General features: G+C 44.8%; 2 protein-coding genes across 2 annotated transcripts in view; one reads left to right on the top strand and one right to left on the bottom strand.

The window, feature by feature from the left end:
* Window positions 1-217: 217 nt before the first annotated feature.
* CUNH22orf23 (chromosome unknown C22orf23 homolog) lies at window positions 218-20,882 on the bottom strand. Its single transcript, XM_007941656.1, has 6 exons — window positions 20,780-20,882; window positions 18,913-18,975; window positions 1,515-1,694; window positions 763-891; window positions 451-551; window positions 218-289 (listed from the first exon to the last, which is right to left on the bottom strand). Exons 1-6 carry the CDS (start codon window positions 20,880-20,882, stop codon window positions 218-220), a joined length of 648 nt encoding a protein of 215 aa, XP_007939847.1.
* A 654-nt stretch (window positions 20,883-21,536) lies between these two features.
* The window catches only part of POLR2F (RNA polymerase II, I and III subunit F), a 15,387-nt gene continuing 12,965 nt past the window's right edge, over window positions 21,537-23,958 (top strand). The window contains exon 1 of the mRNA XM_007941659.2: window positions 21,537-21,556. Within this exon, the coding sequence (XP_007939850.1) occupies window positions 21,537-21,556 (20 nt within the window). The remainder of the gene's footprint in view (window positions 21,557-23,958) is intronic.

Below are 23,958 nucleotides of genomic sequence, written 5' to 3' on the forward strand. Positions count from 1 at the left end.
AGTGTCTGGGGAGAGTCAGCTTGTTTTCTGAGATGTGGCCCATTTTCTAGGGTGCTGGACATGGCTAGGGTCCACTCGATGGGGGCAGTGCTACGCTACCATTTGACATGGCTGAAGGCCAGTTTTGGGGGCTGATGGGAAGATGACCCTGTTCAGCCATGGGGCAGGCTCTGGTGGCAGAGGTTGGGGTGACCCGGTTCCTGTCTCTGGAGAAAGATTAAGTGGTGGCCAGGGCCTTCCTCAGTCCCTCGCTCCTCTTCTGGTCAATATCTTCCATTTCTCGTAGTTTCTACGAAGGGCATCAGAGGTAGGGACTTCAGGGGCCAGATGTGAGGCTGGAGCGTGACCTCCAAAACCTGCGGTCACTGCTGTTTTTTTTTTCATCCACCTCATCTTTGTCCCCCACTTGCAGTGGGCACACCTCCCCATGGCCTTGGTGGGCTCTCCTACCTGGGAGATTTCAGTGAGGATGATGCCTCGGTACTGTCTGCCCTGGCCCAGGGCCTCCATGGCGGCCAGGAACTCTTTCCTCTCCTGGATCTCCTTCACCACTGGACAGAGAAGGCCCATCAGGGCTTGGGGAATGGAGGCCACAGGCTCCTGGGGGGTGTGGGAGGCAGTGGAGGCCTCTGGGGGGACAGCTCTGTAGTCAGATGGTGTTTCTTTCTCATTTGGTGGCCCTCAGGGACCTCCCTGCCACCAGATCCTGGGCCTTCCAAAGCCCTCCCTCCATGGGCATATTCGCACCCCCCAGTGGCTTACGTTCTTCAAAGCGGTCTGGCTCGGGGGCTGGCTCCTCCTGGCGCACAGGGGGCACCTTTCTTTTGCATCCCTCCGGCTTCCCGGTAGCAAAGATGTTTTGGAGTCTTCGCTTCTCCTTCTCCAGATCTCCTGGAGGGCCCAGCGATAGACTCGTTAAGGGGTGGCGGGGGCCCCATTCATGGTCTGTGTTCCCAACTGGGCCCCTGGGCAGGGCTGCTGCAGACCCAGCGCCTTCTACCCTGGGGCTCCTGACTTGTCATGGCAAGATAGGCAGGAAGGGGTTGAAAGAGCGGGAGAGAGCCTTGTCAAACTCCCTCAGCCTTGGCACAGAGCGAGGCTGAGAACGCTTAGGAACTGGGGGCCTCGGCCATGCTAGTCCAGCGGCCTGTGTGCAGGGGCTTCAGGGAGATATTAGGGGGACCTGGGCTGGAAGTCTAGTCAGATGCCAAGCAGGAAAGGGCAGGGACGGCTCTGTGAAGTGTGGGAGCGCACAGGATCTCTGGATTCCAGGGACAATGTATGCTTGACAGCATTGGCTGAGACCTGACAGCCAAGCCTGCGTCAGGGAGGATGAGGCCAAGAGGGTCAAGACACCAAGCCATCCAAGGCTCAAAGCGTTAGTGTCAAAAGCCTGGGGATTTGACTCCATAGAGACCTGTTTCCCTGCTGCCCCTTCTCTCCCCTCCAGCCCGCTAGGGAGGTTGGAGAGGTTCACCCTGGGGCCCCACTCACTCACTCTGGCCCTCACTCACTCGGGGCTTGAGGCTTGAACTGCTCCCGAGTGTAGGCCCCGTTGGCTTGGCACACGTCGGCAGGCCGGAGGTGGGGCTGGGCGGCCAGGATGGAAGGCAGGCAGATGACGGCCGACTGCTTGGGCGGGGACAGCCTCTGGCTGAATGTGGGGCTGCACTGCAGGGGCAGCGTGTCTCCTCCTGGGGAAGCAGTGTGGTGGTTGGGGACCCGCCTGGCTTCTTTTTATTTTTAGTTATAAATACACCACCTGCCTCTTAAAAATAAGTCCAACAGAAAGGAAGAGCCTTTTGTGCTTCCCTGCAGCCCCGCCCATCCAAGGGGCAATGGTACCAGTCTGGTCGTCTCTTCGTAGACTTATCCATGCTTATACAAACCTGGTCAGAGAGCGGAAACCTGTTCAAATGTGCGCGTTACACGATTTCTTTCCAAACACTGGATGATGCTGTATTATCTTCAGTAACAGACTCTTTATTTAGATTTAGTTATAGACTTAATTTATCATGGACATCATCCCAGAGCAATCCATATATATATCTATATAAATATAAATAACTTATTTTTCATAGCTGTCTAGTTCAGCTTTCAGAAATTCAGGCTGTTGCCAGGTTTTTCTGTTTTCTATTTTTTACTACTTCAAACAATGCTGCAATAAACATCCCAGTTCACCAAGCCTGCATGCTGGTTCTTTTATTTCTACAGGATGGATTCCTGAAACCTGCTTGGTCCAGGGCAGGGGGAATGGTTTGGATGATAACAGACACCTGTTACTCCCCTGCTGCCCGTCGCTAGGCTGTGGCCCCTATGCTCCTCCCCCAGGTCAGCCAGATGTGTCACCTCATATCTGGTCCACTGTCCCTTCCTCTCAGTCGCTCTAAAACCTGGCTCAGAGCAACCTAATACACCATTTTGATCTGGCCCCTGTGGTAGTTAAGTCGGTGTGTCAGTTTGGCTAGGCCTGGGTGAGTGGCTGGGCAGCTGGATGTAGTATTCTCCATGATGAGACTGGTAATCAACTCCATGGTGGAATCTACTGTGAGCAGCTGAGTAGCTGCTTTGGGTATGTGTCTGCTTCCCGTATATAAGAAACAGCTTTGGGAAGGGTCTCTAGCTTATGGCACGCTTGGACCCTGCATGTAGCCAGGTCAGTGTTCAGCAGCCTGCCATGCTCTGCCGACCTTGGGACTTAAAATGGACTTGAGTTAATGGCCTGCTGTGTAGTTCAGTAACGTTGGGACTGTGCCTTTTTATTTGTCAACCTTGGGCTGGTCTGTCTCAGCAGCCAGAAGCTGTCGGAGTAAAGACAAGCCTCCAGCTTCAGTGGGCTGGGAGCAGGGGGCAGAGCTGTAGCTCAAGGTTGAGGAGCTGTCACCCAGCCCCTCGAGCCTGGCACTTTGAACTCAGACTTAAAGCCTCCAAACTGTAAGAGAATAAACTCCTGTTTTTGACGCCATCCCATTTGTGGTATATTCCTGTCAGAGCAGCACTAGGTAACCAGAACACCTCTCAACATTCATCTCACAACAAAGACTTGAGAAAACAAGTGAATCAGATATAAATGACAAGTTTGGAACCCTGAGCATCAAACGCAAGGCTGAAGAATTGGACTGAGTGCCAAATAGGAGGGGAGACTGTACAAAAAGTGGACATGGAAAATTATGGGTCACTGGCGTAGTGTCTCAGGTGTTTGACTGCTAACCAGAAGGTTGGTGGTTCAAACCCACCAGCCACTCTGAAGGAGGAAGACTGGGCAATCTACCTCCATAAAGATTTACGACCTCGGAAACCCAACAGCAGTCGCTATGAGTTGGAATTGACCCAATGGTAGTGAGTTTGGTATTGGAGTTGGTTTGGCACCCTGCCAGCTAAACCATCACAGAGCAGCCACATTGAGACAAAGCAAGCCGTGTTCCCAGCTGAAGCCCTCGTCACCTGGCGCAGCCAAGCAGGAGTGACTGCATTCACTTCCAGAGCTAGGCAGACGTGCTCCCTGCCCTGGGAAAGGTAAGTGTACCCACTCCACACACTTTCCCTCCCCCCTGTGCCGGAGGCCTGTGTGAACTTGTGGTGCCCAACTAATCCATCCCCCCTAGATGTGATCATGGTCTGGTCGATAGCACCCACCACTTCCCCACCCATTGAGCCAGGGACCCACTGATGGCAGTTCCGGTCTCTCTACCCAGCCCCTGGTGCTGCGGGCCATGGAACGATGGTGCCCATTCCTATGTCCCAGACGTCCACACTGGGGTCTCACAGAATAGTGGTGCCTCCTACTCCCTCCAGCCATCTGTGCTAGGGGCCAGCAGAACACCCTTCCCCATGTTGCGTTCTAGTGGACGGGGCACACCCTCTTAGCAGGCACCTGTGGACTGGTAGCATACCCTCTACCTTGCCCCCTGCACCAATCCTCCCGATCCTGGCCACAACTGGAGACACCAACACATACAGCCTACCCACCCAGGACTGTTAGCGAGAATTTCTATGCCACCCACCTGGTGACCAATGACATGGGCACCCTCGCCCAACCACCTAGCAACTGGCTGTATACACACACAACACTCAACCCAGGGACCAGTAAGAACACTCCTGCACCCGTGTCCAGGTGACTGGCCAAACAGACAGTCACCTCACCAGCAATGCCAGCTACATCTTTAGCTGCCTGGCAAGACCAGTGAACAAAGACCCTGCTCACACACCCAGCTGCTGCCTTACCCTCCTGGAGGCAGGTGGTGAGAGCTCCAGTGTGGCCAGGCTAGCAACTGGAGTAGCACACATGCCCCGCCTACTCGGATATATCAAAACAAAGCAAAAACTCAGGACAAATAATTTAATATGTTGTTAGGAGTCACTGAATCACTTCCAACTCATAGCGACCTCATGCACAACAGAAAGAACCACTGCCCGGTCCTGTGCCGTCCTCACAATCACTGCCATGCTTGAGCCCATCGCTGCAGCCACTGTGTCAGTCCAGTTTCTTGAGTGTCTTCCCTTTCCACTGACCCTCCACTTTACCAAGCATGATGTTCTTCTCCAGGGACTGGTCCCTCCTGGCAACGTGACCAAAGTACAACTGGCAAAGTCTCACCGTCCTCACTTCTAAGGAGTATTCCAGCTGCACTTCTTCCAAAACAGATGTGTTCATTATTCTGGCCGTCCATGGTATATTCAATGATCTTTGCCAACACAATCGTTCAAATGCACCAATTCTTCTTCGGTCTTCCTTATTCATTGTCTAGCTTTCACATACACATGAGGTGACTGAAAATACCATGGCTTTGGTCAGGCACACCTTAGTCTTCAAAGTGACATCCTTTGCAGCGGATTTGCCCAGTGGAATACGTCATCTGGTTTCTTGACTGGTACTTCCATGGGCACTGATTGTGGATCAAAGCAATTGGAATCCTTGACAACTTCAATTTTCTATCCATTTATCATGATGTTGCTTATTGGTCCAGTTGTGAGGATTTTTGTTTCTTTTATGTTGAAGTGTAATCCATCCTGAAGGCTGTAGTCTTTGATCTTCAAGTCATCTTCACTTTCAGCAAGGAAGGTTGTGCCATCTGCATATTGTAGGTTCCAGTGAGTCTTCCTCCAATCCTGATGCCATGTTCTTCTTGATATAGTCCATCTTCTTGGATTATTTGCTCAGCATTACAGACTGAATAAGTATGGTGAAAGGCTAGAACCCTGATGCATACCTTTCCTGATTTTAAACCATGCAGTATCCCTTTGTTCTGTTCAAATGACTGCCTCTTGGTCTATGTACATTTTGGATCAGACAATCATATAGTCTACCATGCCAGGAATAACAAATTGAAGAGGAATGACATTGCATTCATAGCCAAAAAGAACATTTCAAGCTCTATCCTGAAGTGCAATGCTGTCATCAATAGGATAATATTCCTATTCATATAAGAGCAGTTAATATGAATATTATTGAAATTAATGCACTAAATACTGAACCCAAAGATAAAGAAATTGAGTCTGAAACTGATCACACGTGAAATCAACATGCATTGATAATTAGTGGTGATTAGAATGCGAAAGTTGGAAATGAAGAAGGATCAGTAGTTGGAAAACATGACCTTGGTGACAGAAATGATGCTGGAGATTGCATGATAGAATTTTGCAAGACCAATGATTTATTCATTGCAAATACCTTTTTTCAACAACACTGTCAATAAACAGTGACTATAGACATGGACCTCACCAAATGGCATACACAGGAATCAAATAGACTACATCTGTGTAAAGAGATGATGGAGAAACTCAATATCATCAGTCAGAACAAGGCCAGGAGCTGACTGTGGAACGAACATCAATTGCTCATATGCAAGATTAAGCTGAAGCTTAAAAAAATTGAAACAAGTCCACAAGAGCCAAAACATAATGTTGATTACAACCCACCTGAATTTAGAGACCATCTGAAGAACAGATTTGATGCACTGAACACCAATGACCAAAGACCACATAAGTTGTGGGATGACATCAAGGACATTAAGAAACCAAAAGATCATTAAAAAGACAAGGAAGAAAGAAAAGACCAAAATGGATGTCAGAAGAGACTCTAAAACTTGCTATTGAACACAGAGTATAGTAGCTAAAGTGAATGGAAGAAATAATGAAATAAGAGAGCTGAATGAAAGATTTCAAAGGGTGACTTGAGAAAATAAAATATTATAATGAAATGTGCAAATAACTGGAGTTAGAAAACCAAAAGGGAAGAACATGCTTGGCATTTCTCAAGCTGAAAGAACTGAGGAAGAAATTCAAACCTCGAGTTGCAATACTGAAGGATTTATGGGCAAAATAATACCTTAATGCCTTGGAGAAAACAGACAATAGCCAATCACATAAAGAAGCAAAACAAGATGGTTCCAGCAAGTGATCAAAATTAATAACCAGAAAACCTTCCCCAGGAAAAGTGGTAATAGAACTACCTGATAAGGAATTCAAAAGACTAACTTATAAGGTTCTCCAAGAGATCAAGAAAGGAATCAAGGAAAACACAGACAAAGCTATAGAAGAATTCAGGAAAATAATACAAGGGCAAAATAGACAATTAGGAACCATACAGAAACAGCACCTAGAAATCCAAAAGACTAACAATAAAATTTCAGAAATGTACTACTCAATAGAAGGCCATAGCAGGACTGAATTAATGGAAGTCCAGACCAGTGAATTAGAGGATAAATCTGTTGACACCAATTTGAGGAAAAATCAGAAAGAAAAGAAGAAGGGGGAAAGGGGGAGGGAGAGGGGGAGGAGGAGGAGAAGGAGAAAAATGAACCAAGAATTATATGGGACACTATCAAGAGGAAAAATTTATGTGTGATTGAAATTCCAGAATAGGAGGAGGCAAAAAACAAAACAAAACAACAGAATTGTTGAAGATTTGCTGGCAGAAAACATCCCTAATACCATGAAAGATGGGAAGATAATACATCCAAGAAGCTCTATAGGGCAGACTCCAAAAGAAAGTCACCAAGACATACCATCGTCAAATCTGCCAAAACAAAGACAAGTAATTCTGAGAGCAGCCTGGGAAAAATGGAAAGTTACCTACAAAGGGGAACCAATAAGATTAAGCTTTGATTACTTGGCAAAAACCATACAGTCAAGAAGGCGATTGGATGACATATATAAAACCCTGAAAGAAAAAAAATTGCCAACTGTCTTAGTTCTCTAGTGCTGCTATAACAGAAACACTGTAAGCAGATGGCTTTAACAAGCAGGAGGCTAGAAGTGCAAGTTCAGAGTGCTGGTTCTAGGGGAAGACTTTCTCTCTACGTGTCTCTTGTTCCTAGCAGGATCCCAGTGCATGGACCCTGGATGCAAAGGATGTGCTCTGCTCCTGGCTCCTCTTTCTTCCTGGTAGTCAGTACCCCTTCTTTATTCTCTTCTTTTATCTTATCTCTTGTAAGATAAAAGGTATTGCAGGTCACACTCCAGGAAAGCTCACCTTAGATTAGATCAGGGTTGTGATGGGACCAAGGGTGTTGCAACCCAACCTTAACCTTAATCTTACACCTGATTGTCTTATCAGATCAAATCACATCATGGTGTATCATTAATATATGCCACATTACATCATTACATCATGGCCCAGCCAAGTTGACACAAATTTTTGGGAGACACATTCGATCTATGACACCAACCAAGAATTATATATCCAGCAAAACTGTCTCTCAAATACAATGACAAAATCAGGACATTTCCAGATAAACAGAAATTAAGGCAATTTATAAAAACCAGGCAAAATTTACAAGAAATATTAAAAGGAGTCCTTCAGAGAGAGAACCAACAACATTAGACAGCAACCTAAGATTAAGACACAGGTACCAACCCAGATAAAGAATTCTCAAAAACAAAACAAAGCTAAAAGGTGGAAAACAAAGAACCAGAGACATCAATCTGCACATGATGACAGCATCAGTACAAAAATGGAGAATAAACAGTATAGTTACGGAACTTTCATATGGAGAGGAAGTCAAGGTGATATCAATAAATAAAAGACTTTAAGCTTTAAGCTTAGAAGGGAGCTCTGGTGGCATAGTGCCTAAGGCATTTGACTGCTAACCATAAGGCTGGTGGTTCAAATCCACCAGCCACTCCTTGGAAGGAAGGCTGGGCTGTCTACTTCCATAGTGATACTGCCTCAGAAACCCAAGGAGGGATCGCTATCAGTCGGATCTGACTCAACTGCAGCGAGTTTGGTTTGGTTTGATTAAGCTTAGGAAGATAAAGGTAAGTTTCAAGGGAACCATGAAAAAGGTAAACAAACCTACTAATCAAAATGAAAAAGAAGAAAAACATAAAGACTCAGCAAACAAAATCAACAACAATGAAAACAATTAAAATTCCACAAATAAAAGGATGCAGCCCAGAAAATTAAGTAAAACAAAGAAACCATCATCACAACAACAACAAAGTAAAATGACAAATGAGACAGTGGAGGTGGTTTTACACTTGTGAGTATTCTGCAATCAAAACAATCACTAAAAAGCACATGAAAAACCACTCTGAATTGTACGCTGTAAAGTGGTCAACTTTGTTATGTAAATTCTATCATCATTTGTAAAAAGCAGGGAATGCACCCACCCAGGAACCTGTTGTCAGAGTGCCTGGGCCTCTGCCCAAGGGCAGCCTGGGAGAGCCCACTCCGCCCATCCAGGACATCACGTGGATCCTGGCCACAGCAGCGCCACGGGTGGGACACAGGGCTGTGTGTGTGTGTGTTTAAGCAATACTTTTGTAACAAGAAAAACAAGGCTCTTTAAAATCTCTAGGTTTAAAAAATTAGCTTGCTGCCAACTGCACACCAGAACACCAAGCTGAATTGTCCCATAAGAAGGACATCCCCATCGGGGGAGGGGAGGGAATAATAAATAAATAAATAAGTAAAAAGACAGCCGTAAACTCCTATCTATCAATAATCACACTGAATGTAAATGGCTTAAATGTACTAGTAAAGAGACAGAGGGTGGCAGAATGGATTGAAACATCCATATGCTGTCTACAAGAGACACACCTTAGACACAAAGACATACAAACACTAAAACTCAAAGGATGGAAAAACTATTTCAAGCAAACAATAACAACAACAACAACAAAAGCTGGAGTGGAAATATTAATCTCAGATAAAATAGACTTTAAGGAAAAATCCACCACACAAGATAAGAGTATTATATAATGATTAAAAGGTCAATCCCAAAGAAAACATAACCATAATAAATATATACACACCCAATGAAGGGCTCCAAAATACATGAAACAAACTCTAACAGCACTGAAAAGAGAAACAGTTCCATAATAATAGGAGACTTCAACACACCACTTTCAATGATAGAGAGACAACTAGAAAGAAACTCAACGAAAATACAGAAGATCTACATGCCACAGTCAACCAGCTCAACCTCACAGATATACAGAACACACCACTCAGCAGCAAAACATAATTCTTTCCCAATGCACACACATCGTTCTCCAGAATAGACCACATTATAAGCCGTAACAACAACAACAAAAATAAAACTCACTGCCATCGAGTCATTTTCGACTCATAGTGACCCTTATCAAGTTTCCGAGGCTGTAAACCTTTATGGAAGTAGATCACCCCATCTTCCTTCTGTGGAGCAGCTGGTGGGTTTGAACTGCTAATCTTCTGGTTAGCAGTCAAGTGCCTTATCCACTACACCACCAGAGCTCCTTTTTAATCTCTAAAGCAAGCCTCAATAAAATCCAAAACAAAGAAATAATACAGAGCATTTTTTCTGATCACAGTGCTATAAAAGCAGAAATCAGTAACAGGAAGAGCAGCAAAATAAAATAAAATACATGGAAACTGAATAACCTCTCATTTAAAACTACTGGGTAATAGAAGAAGTCTAAATGAAATGTAAACAAATTCCTGGAATCAAATAAGAATGATAATATAACATACAAAACCTTTGGGACACAGCAAAAGCAGTGCTCAGAGATCAACGTATAGCAATAAACGGACACACAGAAACAGAAAGGGCCAAAATAAAAATATTAACCTCACATCTTGAAAAAACAGAAAGAGAGCAGCAAAAGGAGCTCACAGTCACCAGAAGAAAGGAAATAAAGATTTGAGCAGAGATAAATGAAACAGAACAGAAAAGCAATAGAAAGAATCAACAAGACTAGAATTTGGTTCTTTGAAAGGATGAATAAAATCACCAAACTACTAGCCAAAATAACAAAAGAAAATCAGAATAACCAAATAAGAAATGATGTGGGTAACATTACAACAGAACCAACTGAAATTAAAAAGATCATAGCAGAATACTATGAAAAATTATACTCCAACAAATTGGAAAACCTAGAGGAAATGGATGCATTTCTAGACACACACCACCTACCTAAACTAACACAAACTAAAGTAGAGAAACTGACAGACCCACAAAAAGAGAAGACACTCAAGAGGTTAAAAAATAAATAAACAACTCCCAACAACAATAACAACAACCACCACCCCTGGCCAGATGGCTTCACTGGAGAATTCTACCAAACATTCAGAAGAAGTCACACAAATACTATTCAAAATATTTCAGGGCACAGACAAGGAAGGAATATTCCTGAATTCATTCTATGAAGTTGTCATAATCCTGATACCAAAGCCTGGCAAAGACACCACACACCAAAAATAAAAAAAAGGAAATTACAGACCAATATCCTTCATGAACACAGATGGCAAAATTTCTCAATAGAATTCAATAGTGTGTGTGTGTGTGTGTGTGTGTGTGTGTATAAACCATCAAGACCAAGTGGGACCAGGTAAGCAAGGATGGTTCAATCAACATGATCCATCTCACAAATGAAAGAAGTACAGGATCATCTCCATTAATGCAGAAAAAGGCATTTGATAAAGCTGAACACCCATTCCTGATAAAAAACTCCCAGCAAAACAGGAATAGAAGGGAAATTTCTCAACATAATAGAGGGCATTTAAACAAAACCAACAGCCAACATTATTCTCATCAGGGAGAGACGAAGCATTCCCCTTGACCATGGGAACCAGATAAGGATGCCCTTTATCACCACTTTTATTCAACATTGTTCTGGAAGACCTAGCTAGGGCAATAAGGCAACAAAAGGAAATAAAGGGCAATCAAATTAGTAAGGAAGAAGTAAACTATCCCTGATTGCAGATGACATGATCCTATACACAAGAAATCCCAACGATTCCATAGGAGAGGGAGAGCTACTGAAACTAATAGAAGGATTCAGCAAAGTAGCAGGATGCAAAATGATACACAAAAATCAGTAGGATTCCTCAAAGATAACTTCAAAAGGAAACCAGGAAAATAACGTGTACAACAGCTCCCCACCATGGATTGAACTGTGTCCTCCCAAAATAAGCATCAACTCGGCTGGGCCATTATTCCCAGTGGTTTGGCACTTATGTAATGATCCCCCATAATGTGATCTGATACAATAAGCCAATCAATTGTAAAGGATTAGCATGGGATGAACCCTTTAATCCCATCACAGCCCTGACCTGCTGGAAGGGGAGTTTTCTTGGGTGTGGCCTACAACACCTTTCATCTTACAAGAGATAAAAGGAGAGAGAATCCAGCAGAAGGAGAAGACCTACTACCATCATGAAAGGAGAGTTGGGAGCAGAGCGCATCTTTTGGACCCAGGGTCCCTGTCCTGTGAACCTCCAGGACCAGGAGACATGGAGGGAGAAAGCTTTTCCTAGAACCTGTGCTCTGAATTCAGACTCTTAGCTTCCTAAAAGGCGAGAGAATAAATTTCTGTTTGTTAAAGCCATCAACTTGTGGTATTTCTGTTATGGTAGCACCAGATAACTAAGACACCCCCAAAAGATACAATACTCAGGAATAAATCTATCCAAGGGTATACAAAGAAAACTACAAAACACTACTGCAAGAAACCAAAAGAGACCTAAATGGAAAAACATACCATGTTCATGGATAGGAAGACATCACCTTGTGAAAATGTCAGTACTACCCAAAATAATATATAAATATAATGCAATCCCTATCCAAATTCCAATAGCATTCTTTAATGAGAAGGAAAAACTCATCACTAGCTCTCTATGGAAAGGAAAGAGGCCCCAGATAAGTAAAGCATTATTGAAAAAGAAGAACAAAGTAGGAGGCCTCACACTACCTGATCTCAGAACCTACTATACAGCAATGGTAGTCAAAATAGCCTGGTACTGGTACAGTGACAGACACATAGACCAATGAAACAGAATTCAGAATCCAAATGTAAATCCATCCACTTATGGACAGCTCATATTTGACAAAGGACCAAAGTCCATTAACTGTGAAGAGACAGTCTCTTTAAAATATAGTGCTGGCAAAACTGGATGTCTCTCTGTTGTTGTTGTTATTGTTGTTATTTGCCGTCAAGTTGCCCCCGACTCATAGCAACCCCTCCTTGGGATTGCCCAACCTTCCTTCCGAGGAGTGGCTGGTGGGTTTGAACCGCCAGCCTTCTGGTTAGCAGTCAAGTGCCTTAGGCACTATGCTACCATGAAATAGTGCCCATACCTCACATCATACATAAAAACTGTCTCAAAATGGATCAAAGGCATAAATATAAAATCTAAAACTATAAAGAATATAGAAGTAAAAATAGTGACAATGCTAGAGGCCTTAATATATAAATATAATAACAAATATAACTAAAAATGCACAAACAGTAGGAGATTAACTAGATAAAAATTAAACACTGCGCTCATCAAAAGTTTTCCAAACTCTTTTCCTACTCACTGCCATCGAGTTGGACTCGACTCATAGCAACCCCTCCTTGGGTTTCCAAGGCAGTATCACTACAAAAGTAGATTGTCCAGTCTTCCTTCCAAGGAGTGGCTGGTGGATTTGAACCACCAGCCTTCTGGTTAGCAGTCAAATAAATGCCTTAGGCACATTACGATAGTTAAGGTTATGTGTCAACTTGGCTGGGCCTGGTTTTGAGTGCCTGGGCAGCTGAGTGTAGTTATTCCCCATAAGATCGCTAATCAACTCCGTGGTGGAATCTACTGGGGCAGCTGAGTAGCTGCCTTAGGGACATGGTCTGCTCTTAGCATATAAAAAGCAGCTTTAAGGACAGTCTCTAGTTTTTGGCACACTTGAACCCTGCATGTAACCCAGTCTTCATTTAGCAGCCTACCATGTTTCTTGCTGATCTTGGGACTGTCTCTGAACTTGAACTAGTGGCCTGCCATGTTGTTTGGTAATATCAGGACTGTGTCATTTTATTTGTTGACCTTGAGTTTGTTAGCCTCAGCAGCCAGCAACTGCCTAAGTGAAGAGACACCTCTAGTTCCAGGGGCTGGGAGCAAGAGGCAGAGCTGAAGCCCAAGGTCGAGGGGCTTTCACCTGGCCCCTAGAGCTTCACACTCAGACTTCTAGCCTCCAAAACTGTAATAAAATAAACTCATGTTTGTTAAGGCCACTTACCTGTGGCATCTTCTGTTAGAGTGGCACTAGAGAACCAAAACACATACCTAAAAAGGTCTAGCCTCTCAAATGTATAGAAAACTCCAACACTTCAACACCAGAAAGACATTCAAGTGGCTAACAAATACATGAAGCTGGGTGCCAGGGGCTTTTGGAAATGGCTTTAAGGGACAGCCAGGAAGGCAAGCCGGGAGCAGGGTTTGGAGTGGCTTCAGGGGAGGCCAGGAAGTGAGCGGAGCAGCTTGGAACAACTAAAGGAGACAAATTTGTCATCCTATGGTTGTTTTGTGTTGCTATGAGGTTGGAGGCTATGCCACCGGTGTTGCAAGCAGGGTTACCCATGGTGGACTGGTTTCAGCGGAGCTTCCAGACTAGGACAGACTCAAAAGAAGGAAGAGGCCATCCACTTTTCAAAGAATTGGCCAATGACAACCTTATGAACAGCAGTGAAATACTGTCTGATATATTGCTGGAAAATTTTATGAATTAGCCTTGAAACATTGTCTGATATAGTGCCTGAAGATGAGCCCCTCAAGTCAGAAGGCACTTAAAGTATGACTGGGGAAGAGTTGCTTACTCAGAATACAGCCGATCTTAATGATATGGATGGAGTAAAGCTTTCGGGACCTCCATTTGCTGATGTGGCACGACTCAACATGAGAAGAAACAGCTGCAAACATCCATTAATAATTAGAACATGGAATTACGAAGTATGAATCTAGGAAACTTAGAAGTTGTCAAAAATGAAATGGAATGCATTAAGATTGATGTCCCAGGTATTAGTGAGCTGAAATGAACTGATTTTGGCCATTTTGAATCAGACAACCATATGATCTACTATATCTGGAATGACAAATTGAAGAGAAATGGTGTGGCATTCATCACCACAAAAAATGTTTCAAGATCTATCCTGAAGTACAATGCTGTCAGTGATAGGATAATATCCATATGCCTGCAAGGAAGACCAGCTAATATGACTATTATTCAAATTCATGCACCAACCACCAAAGCCAAAGATGAGAAAATTAAAGATTTTTACCACCTTCTGCAGTCTGAAATTGACTGAACATGCAATCAAGATGTGTTGATTATCATTGATGACTGAAATGCAAAAGTTGAGAACAAAGAAGAATCACCAGCAGCTGGAAAATATGGCCTTGATGACAGAAACACTGCTGGAGATCGCATGACAGAATTTTGCAAGACCAACGACTTATTCATTGCAAATACCTTTTTTCAACAACACAAGTGGTGGCCATACACGTGGACTTCTTCAGACGGAGTACATAGGAATCAGATTGACTACATCTGTGGCAAAGGTGAAGGAGAAGCTCAGTATCTTCAGCCAAAACCAGGCCAGGAGCTGACTATGGAACAGACCATTAACTGCTCATATGCAAGTTCCACTTGAAGTTGAAGACAATTAAAACAAGTCCACAAGAGCCAAAATATGACCTTGAATATATCCTTCCTGAATTTAGAGACCATTTAAAGAATAGATTTGATGCATTGAACACCAACGACTGAAAACCAGAGGAATTGTGGGATGACATCAGGAACATCATCCATAAAGAAAGCAAGAGGTCACTAAAAAGACAGGAAAGGAAGAAAAGACCAAAATGGATGTCAGAGGAGACTCTGAAACTTGCCCTTGAATGGAGAGTAGCTAAAGCAAATGGAAGAAACAACAAGATAAAAGAGCTGAACAGAAGATTTCAAAGAGCAGCTCAAGAAGACAAAGTCAATTACTACAATGAAGTGTGCAAAGACCTGGAGTTCGAAAACCAAAAGGGAAGAACATGCTTGCCATTTCTTAAGCTGAAAGAACTGAAGAAAATAATTAAGTCTTGAGTTGCAATACTGAAAGATTCTATGGGCAAAATATTGAATGATGCAGGAAACATCAAGAGAAGATGGAAGGAATACAAAGAATCACTGTACCAAAAAGAATTGGTTGATGTTCATCCATTTCAGGACGTGGCATATATGAAGAACCAATGGTACTGAAGGCAGAAGTCGAGGCTGCACTGAAGGAATTGGAGAAAAACAAGGCTGCGGGAATTGAGAGAATACCGATCGAGATGTTTCAACAAACAGACGCCCTGCTGGAGGCACTCACTTGGCTATGTCAAGAGATTCGGAAGACAGCTACCTGGACAACTGACTGGAAGAGATCCATATTTGTATCCATTCCAAAGAAAGGTGATCCCACAGAATGTGGAAATTATAGAACAGTATCATTAATATAATATCCAAGTAAAATCTTACAGAAGATACTTTAAAAACAGCTGCAGCAGTATATTGACAGAGAACTTTCAGAAATGCAAGTTGGATTCAGAAGAGGACGTGGAACAAGGGATATCACTGCTAATGTCAGATGGATCTTGGCTAAAAGCAAAGAATACTAGAAAGATGTTTACTTATGTTTTATTGACTCTGCAAAAGCATTTGATTGTGTGGATCATAACAAATTACAGATAACATTGAGAAGAATGGGAATTCCAGAACACTTAACTGTACTCATGAGGAACCTGTACATAGACCAGGAGGCTGTCATTCAAACAGAACAAGGGGACACTGCATGGTTTAAAATCAAGAAGGGAGTGCATCAGGGTTGTACCCTTTCACCATACTCATTCAATTTGTACACTGAGCAAATAATCTGAGAAGCTGGGTTATAAGAAGAAGAATGTGGCATCAGAATTGGAGGAAGGCTCATTAACAACTGGCGATATGCAGAAGATACAATTTTGCTTGCTGAAAGTGAGGATGACTTGAAGCACTAACTGATGAAGATTGAAGACTACAGTCTGCAGTATGGATTACACCTCAATACAAAGAAAACAAAAATCCTCATGACCAATAAACAGCATCACGATAAATGGAGAAAAGATTGAAGTTGTCAAAGACCTCATATTACTTGGTTGCATAATCAACACCAATGGAAGCAGCAGTCAAGACATCAGACGACATATTGCATTGGGCAAATCGGCTGCAAAAGACCTCTTTTAAGTGCTGAAGAGCAAAAACATCTCCTTGAAGACTAAGGTGCGCCTGACACAAGCCATGGTATTTTCAATTGCCTCATAGGCACGTAAAAGCTGGACAATGAGTAAGGAAGACTGAAGAAGAGCCAATGCTTTTGAGTTGTGGTGTTGGAGAAGAATGCTGAAAGTACCATGGACTGCTAAAAGAACTAACAAATCTGTTCTGGAAGAAGTGCAGCCAGAATGCTCCTTGGAAGTGAGAATGGTCAGACTTCATCTCATTTATTTTGGTCATGTTGTCAGAAGGGACCATTCCCTGGAAAAGGATATCATGTTTGGTAAAGTGGAGGGTCAAGGAAAAGGGGGAAGGCCCTCCACAAGATGCATTGACACAGTGGCTGCAATGATGGGCCCAGGTATAGCAAGGATTGTGGAGCTGGCACAGGACCGGGCAGTGTTTCATTCTGCTGTGCATAGGGTCGCTGTGAGTCAGAGGCGTCTCAATGGCACCTTACAACATAACAGTAACAATATTTATATGCAATATCTGAAATAGACAAATGCACAGACACAAAGCAGATTAGTGGTTACCATAGTAGGTGTGGGGATGGCCGGGATATTCTGTCTCAGGGGATGAAAAAGTGTTGGAAACAAACAGTGGGGACTTTACAACACTGTGAGTGTGATTAACGTCACTGGACTGTGTAGGTGATAATTTTTTTTTTTGAGATTAATATGGTTTATTCTTTTATTTATTTATTTATTTATTTAAATTGTGATCTGGGTGAGAATTTACAAAGCAAATTCACTTTCCACACAGTAGTTCACATACACTGTGTCTCATGACATTGACTACAATTTACCCCAATGCAACAGCTCCCCTCCCACTTCCTCCCGACAGTCACCTCTTCCCTGTGTCCATTCCTCCCTGAACTCCTGTCCCCTGAGCTGTCTCCCTGTGCATAAACAGCCCTTCTTTCTCCCATGATTGTTCTCTCCAAGGAGTATATGTTCAACTCATATGCCTGTCTTTTTGTTGGCTGGAAGCCACAGGTGTGGGTTCAATTCCAGACCTGAAGGGCATGTAGGTGATAAATTTTGTGTTGTGTATATTTTACTACAATAAAAAGAATAGAATGGGAGGAAAAAGGAAACTTGTTAAGAAGAGTAAGACCAGGCAAACCAGGTACTTTGTTTGGCCTCACCACTGATGCAATAAATACTGAGCACCTGTTTTAGGTGCGGGGGCTACAGTGACAAGCACGGCAGACCCAGACGTTGGCATTCACTTTTAGTGGAACTTCTAGCACATTCTCTCTGCAGTCACACTGCCAAACTCCAAAACGAAACTCACTGCAGTCAAGTCGACTTGACTCATAGCCACCCCTCCTTGGGTTTCTGAGGTGGTATCTCTAGCGAAATAGATTGCCCAATCTTCCTTCTGAGGAGTGGCTGGTGGGTTTGAACCACTAACCTTCTGGTTAAGTCAAATGCCTTAGGCACCACACTACCAGAGCTCCCAGTCACACTATGGTTGACACTATATTATTAGTAGATTACTGAGTTACGTGACTCAAGTATGTGATGGTACCAGGCTCGAGCTATCCTTGTCCACAGTAAGAAAGTGGATGTGACCCCTGAACTGGCCTGATGGAGCCCCTAGCCAGTGCAGAGTGGACACTGCCACCGTTTGCCTGACTCTCCCTCTCCTACACCCTCCTGTGGTTGATCAGATGCCCTGCCAGGAGGCACACTGTATCCTTAAAGAAGGCACTAGCTTCCAGCAAGTAAAACCAGCAAATAAAACCCAGCAAGCTTGGGCCTTCTGTGTTGAGACGTGAGCTGTGGAGAGGGTATTCTTCCTATGTCGGAATCAGCTAGTCATATTATTTCTAACTACAAATGAATAAAACTATGTGTAAGACACACACACACACACTGTCCTGTCCTTTGCAGAGCTCACATGGTATGTGTGTTACAGGCAGGACAGATTACAGATGTGCTTGTGTTAAGACTGAGGTGCTCTGCTGGTGTAGTGGTTAAGTGCTTGGCTGCTAGCCAAAAGGTCAATGGTTCAAACTTGCCAGCTACTCTGCAGGAGAGAGAAGAAACCGTATTGGGCAGTTCTACTCTGTCTTACAGAGTCACTATGAGTTGAAAGTGACTTGATAGCAACAGGTTGGGGTTTGGTTTGCACTGAGACTACTTGGCTGGGCAGAAAGTCTCACTGGGCCATGACCCCCCCTAGTTCCAGAAGCTTGGTGAGAGCTGGACCTGCAGAGAAGTTGGCACTGTGCCAGGTCAGTTCCTCAGGAACAAAGATCAGAGATACCATGCAAATTTTTTTTTGTCTTTGTCTTTTTAAATGTGGTCCCCCACCCTTAATATTGAAGAGCATACCCAGTATGGCCCAGAATCCCTCTGCCCAGAAGCCTTTGCTGCCCACCTCTTACTTTTCATGGTGTCCATGAGGTGGCGTTGTTGGAAGTTGGTCAGTTTGGATTCCTTCATCATCACTGCAAGATCAAGCATCCCCATGAGGCCACTGGACTGCAGGCAGATGCCTTCATTCCATCTCATGTAAATTTAAGATTGGGCCCCCTCCATTCTGCACCTGCCATTCCTGCTCTCCCTTCCCTGCTTTGTCTTTTCTGCAGCACTCATCACCATTCAAGTTCCATATATTTATTTTGTTTTTCTCCTACTGGAATACTGGCTCCATGAGAGCATGAATTGTTACCCCCCTCCCCCCGTTTTGTTAACTGCTGTATCCCCAGTCCCTATAACAGTGTCTAAAGCATAAATGAAAGAGCTCTGGTGGCACTTAATGTTTTGAGCTGCTAACCAAAACGTCAGTGGTTCGAACTCACCAGCTGCTCCAGGGAGAAAGATGAGGCAGTCTGTTTTCAAAAAGATTTGCATGGACACTGTGGTAGTTAAGTTATGTTTCAACTTGGCTAGGTCATGGTTTTGAGTGGCTCGGCAGCTGGATGTAGTTATTGCTCATGATGAGACTGGTGATCAACCCCATGGTGGAATCTGCCTTAGGGATGCGGTCTGCTTCCAGTATATAAGGAGACGTGTTGAGAAAGGTCTCTGCAGCTTTATGGCTTGCCTGAACCCTGCACGTAGCTGAGTCTTCATCCAGCAGTCTGCCACATTTCCTGCCAATCTTGGGACTGTCACTGGACTTGAACTAGTGGCCTGCCATGTTGGTTGGTAATCTAGGGACTGTGCCATTTTACATGTCAACCTTAGGTTTGTCAACCTCAGCAGCCAGCAGCTGCCTGAGGTAAGAGAAGCCTCTAGCTTTAGTGGGCTGGGAGCAAGAGTCAGAGCTGAAGCCCGAGGTCAAGGGGTTTGCACCCTGCCCCTAGAGCTGGCACTTGGAACTTGGACTTCTAGACTCCAAAACTGTAAGAAAATAAATTCCTGTTTGTTCAAGCCATCCCATTTGTGGTATTTCTGTTAGAGTGACACTAGAGAGCCAAAACAGACACCCTATGGGGCAGTTCTACTCTGTCCTACAGGGTCACCTGAGTCAGAATCAGCTCAGTGGCAGTGGGTCCAGGTGGGTTAAAGCACATATAAACCAGGTGCCATCAAGTTGGTTCTGACTCCTGGTGACCCATGAGGGTTTCCAAATCAGTGACCTTTGGGAAGCAGGTCACCAGGCCTTTCTTCTGAGAAGCAGCTGGATGGGCCTGAACCATCAGCCTTTAGGTTAGTAATTAAAGTGCTCAGCGGTATGTGCTACCCAGAGACTCCTAAAGTGCACAGAAGGCTTGTTAAACGTTGAGTGAATAAATGAGCAAGTATTCACCAAGCATGTGCCAGGGGCTGGAACTGCAGCGGTGAAGCCCAGACAATCCCTGCCCTGATGGAGTTCATCATATCATGGGGAGAGGGACATTAACCCAGTGGACACAACTAAATATCTGACTACAGGCTGGGCTAAGCCTGATGAAGAAAAAGGTATTTGGTAATGTGAGGGCAGTAACAGATGGTTCTGGTGTGGTGGTGGTAGTGGATGGGATGGGGGTGGGGGGTTTCCCTGGAGAAGCTGGAACCAAAAACCAAACCAAACTCACTGCCATCGGGTTAGTTCCAACTCATAGCAACCCCCACTGGGTTCCTGAATCTTTACAGAAGTAGATTACCCCATCTTCCTTCCGCAGAGCAGCCAGTGGGTTTGAACCGCTAAACTTCTGTTTGGCAGCTGAATACCTTATCCACTACGCCAAAGTTGGAAATGTGTCCTAAAACATGCACAGGAGTCAACGACTCCAAAATTCTTAGCTCGTCCTTCAACACACTGACCTCTGAGCAGCTCGCAGGTCCTGGGGGTGTAAGTGGTCGTCTGGGGACAGCGCCAGAACCCAGTTCCTTTGGGCATTGCCCCTACTCTCTCCTGGGAAGCCATGGCAGAGCCCTGAGGAGAGAAAGATGCAATGAAACACTACGTCTCCCAGTCCTAACCACTATTGCCTCTCCCTCAAACCCACCCGAAGTCTGGGTGTGAGGGTCTGGGATCAGGGTCGCAGGACAATCGTGACGCCTCCAGTAAATATCGCGACAGTATTCGATCCTCTAACCCTGACACAACAGCCAGACACACACACACAGAGTCTTCATCTAGACCCAGCGCCTGTGGCAGGAAAGTTCCCTCACGAGAAACAGCGTTAAAATCGCCGTGGTCACGACAACACCCATTGAGTGATATGCTATACTTAAAACCTCACCCTAAAGCTAGACCTATCTGAATGCCCGCCCCCCACGGAAAGCGGCGCGTGGGCTCCAGGAGACAGAAACCACGACTCTACAGCAGCACCCCGCGCGAACTTTTGCTGTCTTTGCGACTAGAGCCAGCAGTTAGCGGCCCTGGCTACCATGGTAACGGGCGCACGCCTTTCGGCGCATGCGCGTGTTTGCCCCGCGACCTGCCTCTCGGAAGTAGTTGCCGCTGGGTCACTGCGCAGGCGCGGGGTGCGCGTGGCGTCGCGCTTGGCGTAGGCGCAGTTTGTGAATCTCCGCGCGGTTGTGGGGCGCAGGTCCTCGTGTTTGCAGCGCGGACATTATGTCAGATAACGAGGACAAGTGAGTGCAGGAGCGGCGTGGCCGTCGCGGGAGCCTGGGAAGGGGCGAAGGAGGCGGGGGCCTGGGTCAGAAGAGGCTGAGGAGCCAGGGGTCTAGGGGTAGTGTCTTAGGGGACGGGGATACGGAGGGGCCCGCGGAATTAGAGACCGGAAGGACCAGAAAGCAGGAGCCAGACCAGGTGATAGAGGCTGGACACAGAAAGGGCCCGGCTTGAAGGACCTTATTCAGTGAATAAGGTGTTTTTCAACAAACTGCCACTGAGTCGGGCTCTGTGTCTCGTAGTGGGAGTAGGAGTTGAATCAGGAGTTGAATTAGGCGATCACTCTCTAGGAAGTGGGAAGGTGAAATGTGACCAAGAATGGGCCTGGTGGACAAGGCAAGGAGCTTTACAAGTACCCTAAAGTACCCTAAAGTACGGAGACACGACAGGGTGTAGTGTTTGGGGGAATTTGGGAAACCACCTTGTGTTACGAGAGCAAAATGTGTCAGGGAGGAGCAGCTGAGAGACAGTGACGGGGCCAGTTGATGGAGGGCCCTTTTTTTTTTTTTTTTTTTAAATTGTGATTTGAGTGAAACAGCAGTTCACATACACTTTGTCTCATGACATTGACTACAATTTACCCCAATGCAACAGCTCCCCTCCCGCTTCCTCCCCATAGTTACCTCTTCCCTGTGTCCATCCCTCCATGCGCTTCTCCCTCCTAAGCTGTCTCCCTTGTGCATACACAGCCCTTCTTTTCTCCCATGATTGATCTGTCCAAGGAGTGTATCTACCTAATGTAAATGTTCAACTCATATGCCTGTCTTTTGTTTGGCTGGAAGCCATAGGAGTGGGTTCAATTCCAGACCTGAAGGGCAGCTAGGGGCCATAGTCTCAGTGGTTCCACCAGCCTCTAGCAGACCAGCAAACCTGGTTCCCCCCCTTTTCTTTTTCCAAGTGATTTTGAGTTTTGTTCCACATTGTTCTCCCTCTCTATCCAGGATCTCCTACACAGATCCCTCTCTGAGTGGTTGACAGTGGTAGCTGGGCACCATCTAGTTCTTTTGGTCTCATAGTCGTATAGGCTACGGATTGCATGGTGTACCAGTCGCTAGGACTAGTTCTTTCCATCAATCTTTGGTTTTCTTCATTGTTCTTTGCTCTGGATGAGGAGAGACCCATCATTAAATCTAGATGGCTGCTTGCAAGCTTTTAAGATCCCAGTCTCTACTCACCAAAGAAAGAGGTGGAACAATGTTTTGTGTAGTATGTTATGCCAATTGAGCTTGATGTTCCCTGCGACTATGGTCCCAAGCCCACAGATTCAACTACTCGCTCGATGGAGGGCTCTTGTAAAGACTTTATTCTTTATCTCTGAAGGAAAGGGGCATTGAGTTGTTTGAAGAAGTGGAGCGATAAGAGTTAGATTTTCTTTTTAGAAGAGATACTTTGTGAACATCAGGATGAGTGGATTCAGAGAGTTGGATTGGAGGAGAAAGAACAGTTAGGAAGCTGTTGCAAAATAGATAAACTGTGAAAGGATGGGGACCTGCCTTTATTTTGTGACCATGGAATAGAGGGGAGGGTGCCAAGAGATTTTAGGAGGTAAAATGGACAGGACTTGCTGACAGGATGTGTCTTTGAGAGAGAGATGGAGGATGAGGGCTTTCTAGCTTGAGACCTGGGTGAGTGGTTCTTCCAACCATGATAGAGAACCTGGAAGAAAGAGCAGGTGGTTATTGTCTTCTTTGGTTGTAGCAGGATGATCCCCCGAGGTCCAGAAAGGTGGTGAAGAGTGCAGGTGTGAGAGGCACGGTCCCGAAGTCTGTTTTATACATGCCATAAATAGTGAATCTGATTGCATTGGCTTATTTTTGAAACAAATATTTATGTGTCAGGTGCTTGGAATATCCAGATGAATGAATTAGGGGGAAGAATAGGTGAAGACAGATGATAATAGGCGGTAGTGTAGTGCCGAAGGCATGTGACTGTTAACCAGAAGGCTGGCGGTTCAAACCCACCAGCCAGTCCTTGGAAGGAAGGTTGGATCAACTACTTCTGTAGTTACCACCTTGGAAACCCAAGCAGGTGTCACTATGAGTTGTTTCTGACTCGACGGCAGTGAGTTTGGTTTTTGATTTTGGAGAAGAAAGCAAAACAAAACTCACCACCATTGAGTCTGTTCTGACTGATAGCGACCCCCATTGGGTTTCCAAGGCTGTAAGTGTTTGTGGAAGCAGACCACCTCGTCTTTATTCCACGGAGTGGTCAGTGAGTTCAAGCCATTGACTTTTTGGTTAGCAGCCAAAGCTCCTATATAGTATGTTGTTGTTGTTGTTGTGTGCCGTCGAGTCAAACCCGACTCATAGCGACCCCTCCTTGGGTTTCTGAGGCAGTATCACTACAGAAGTAGGATTGCCCA

Source organism: Orycteropus afer, unplaced genomic scaffold (genome assembly GCF_000298275.1).
Source record: "Orycteropus afer afer isolate SDZICR_OR568_19922 unplaced genomic scaffold, OryAfe1.0 scaffold00083, whole genome shotgun sequence".
Classification (NCBI taxonomy): domain Eukaryota; kingdom Metazoa; phylum Chordata; class Mammalia; order Tubulidentata; family Orycteropodidae; genus Orycteropus; species Orycteropus afer.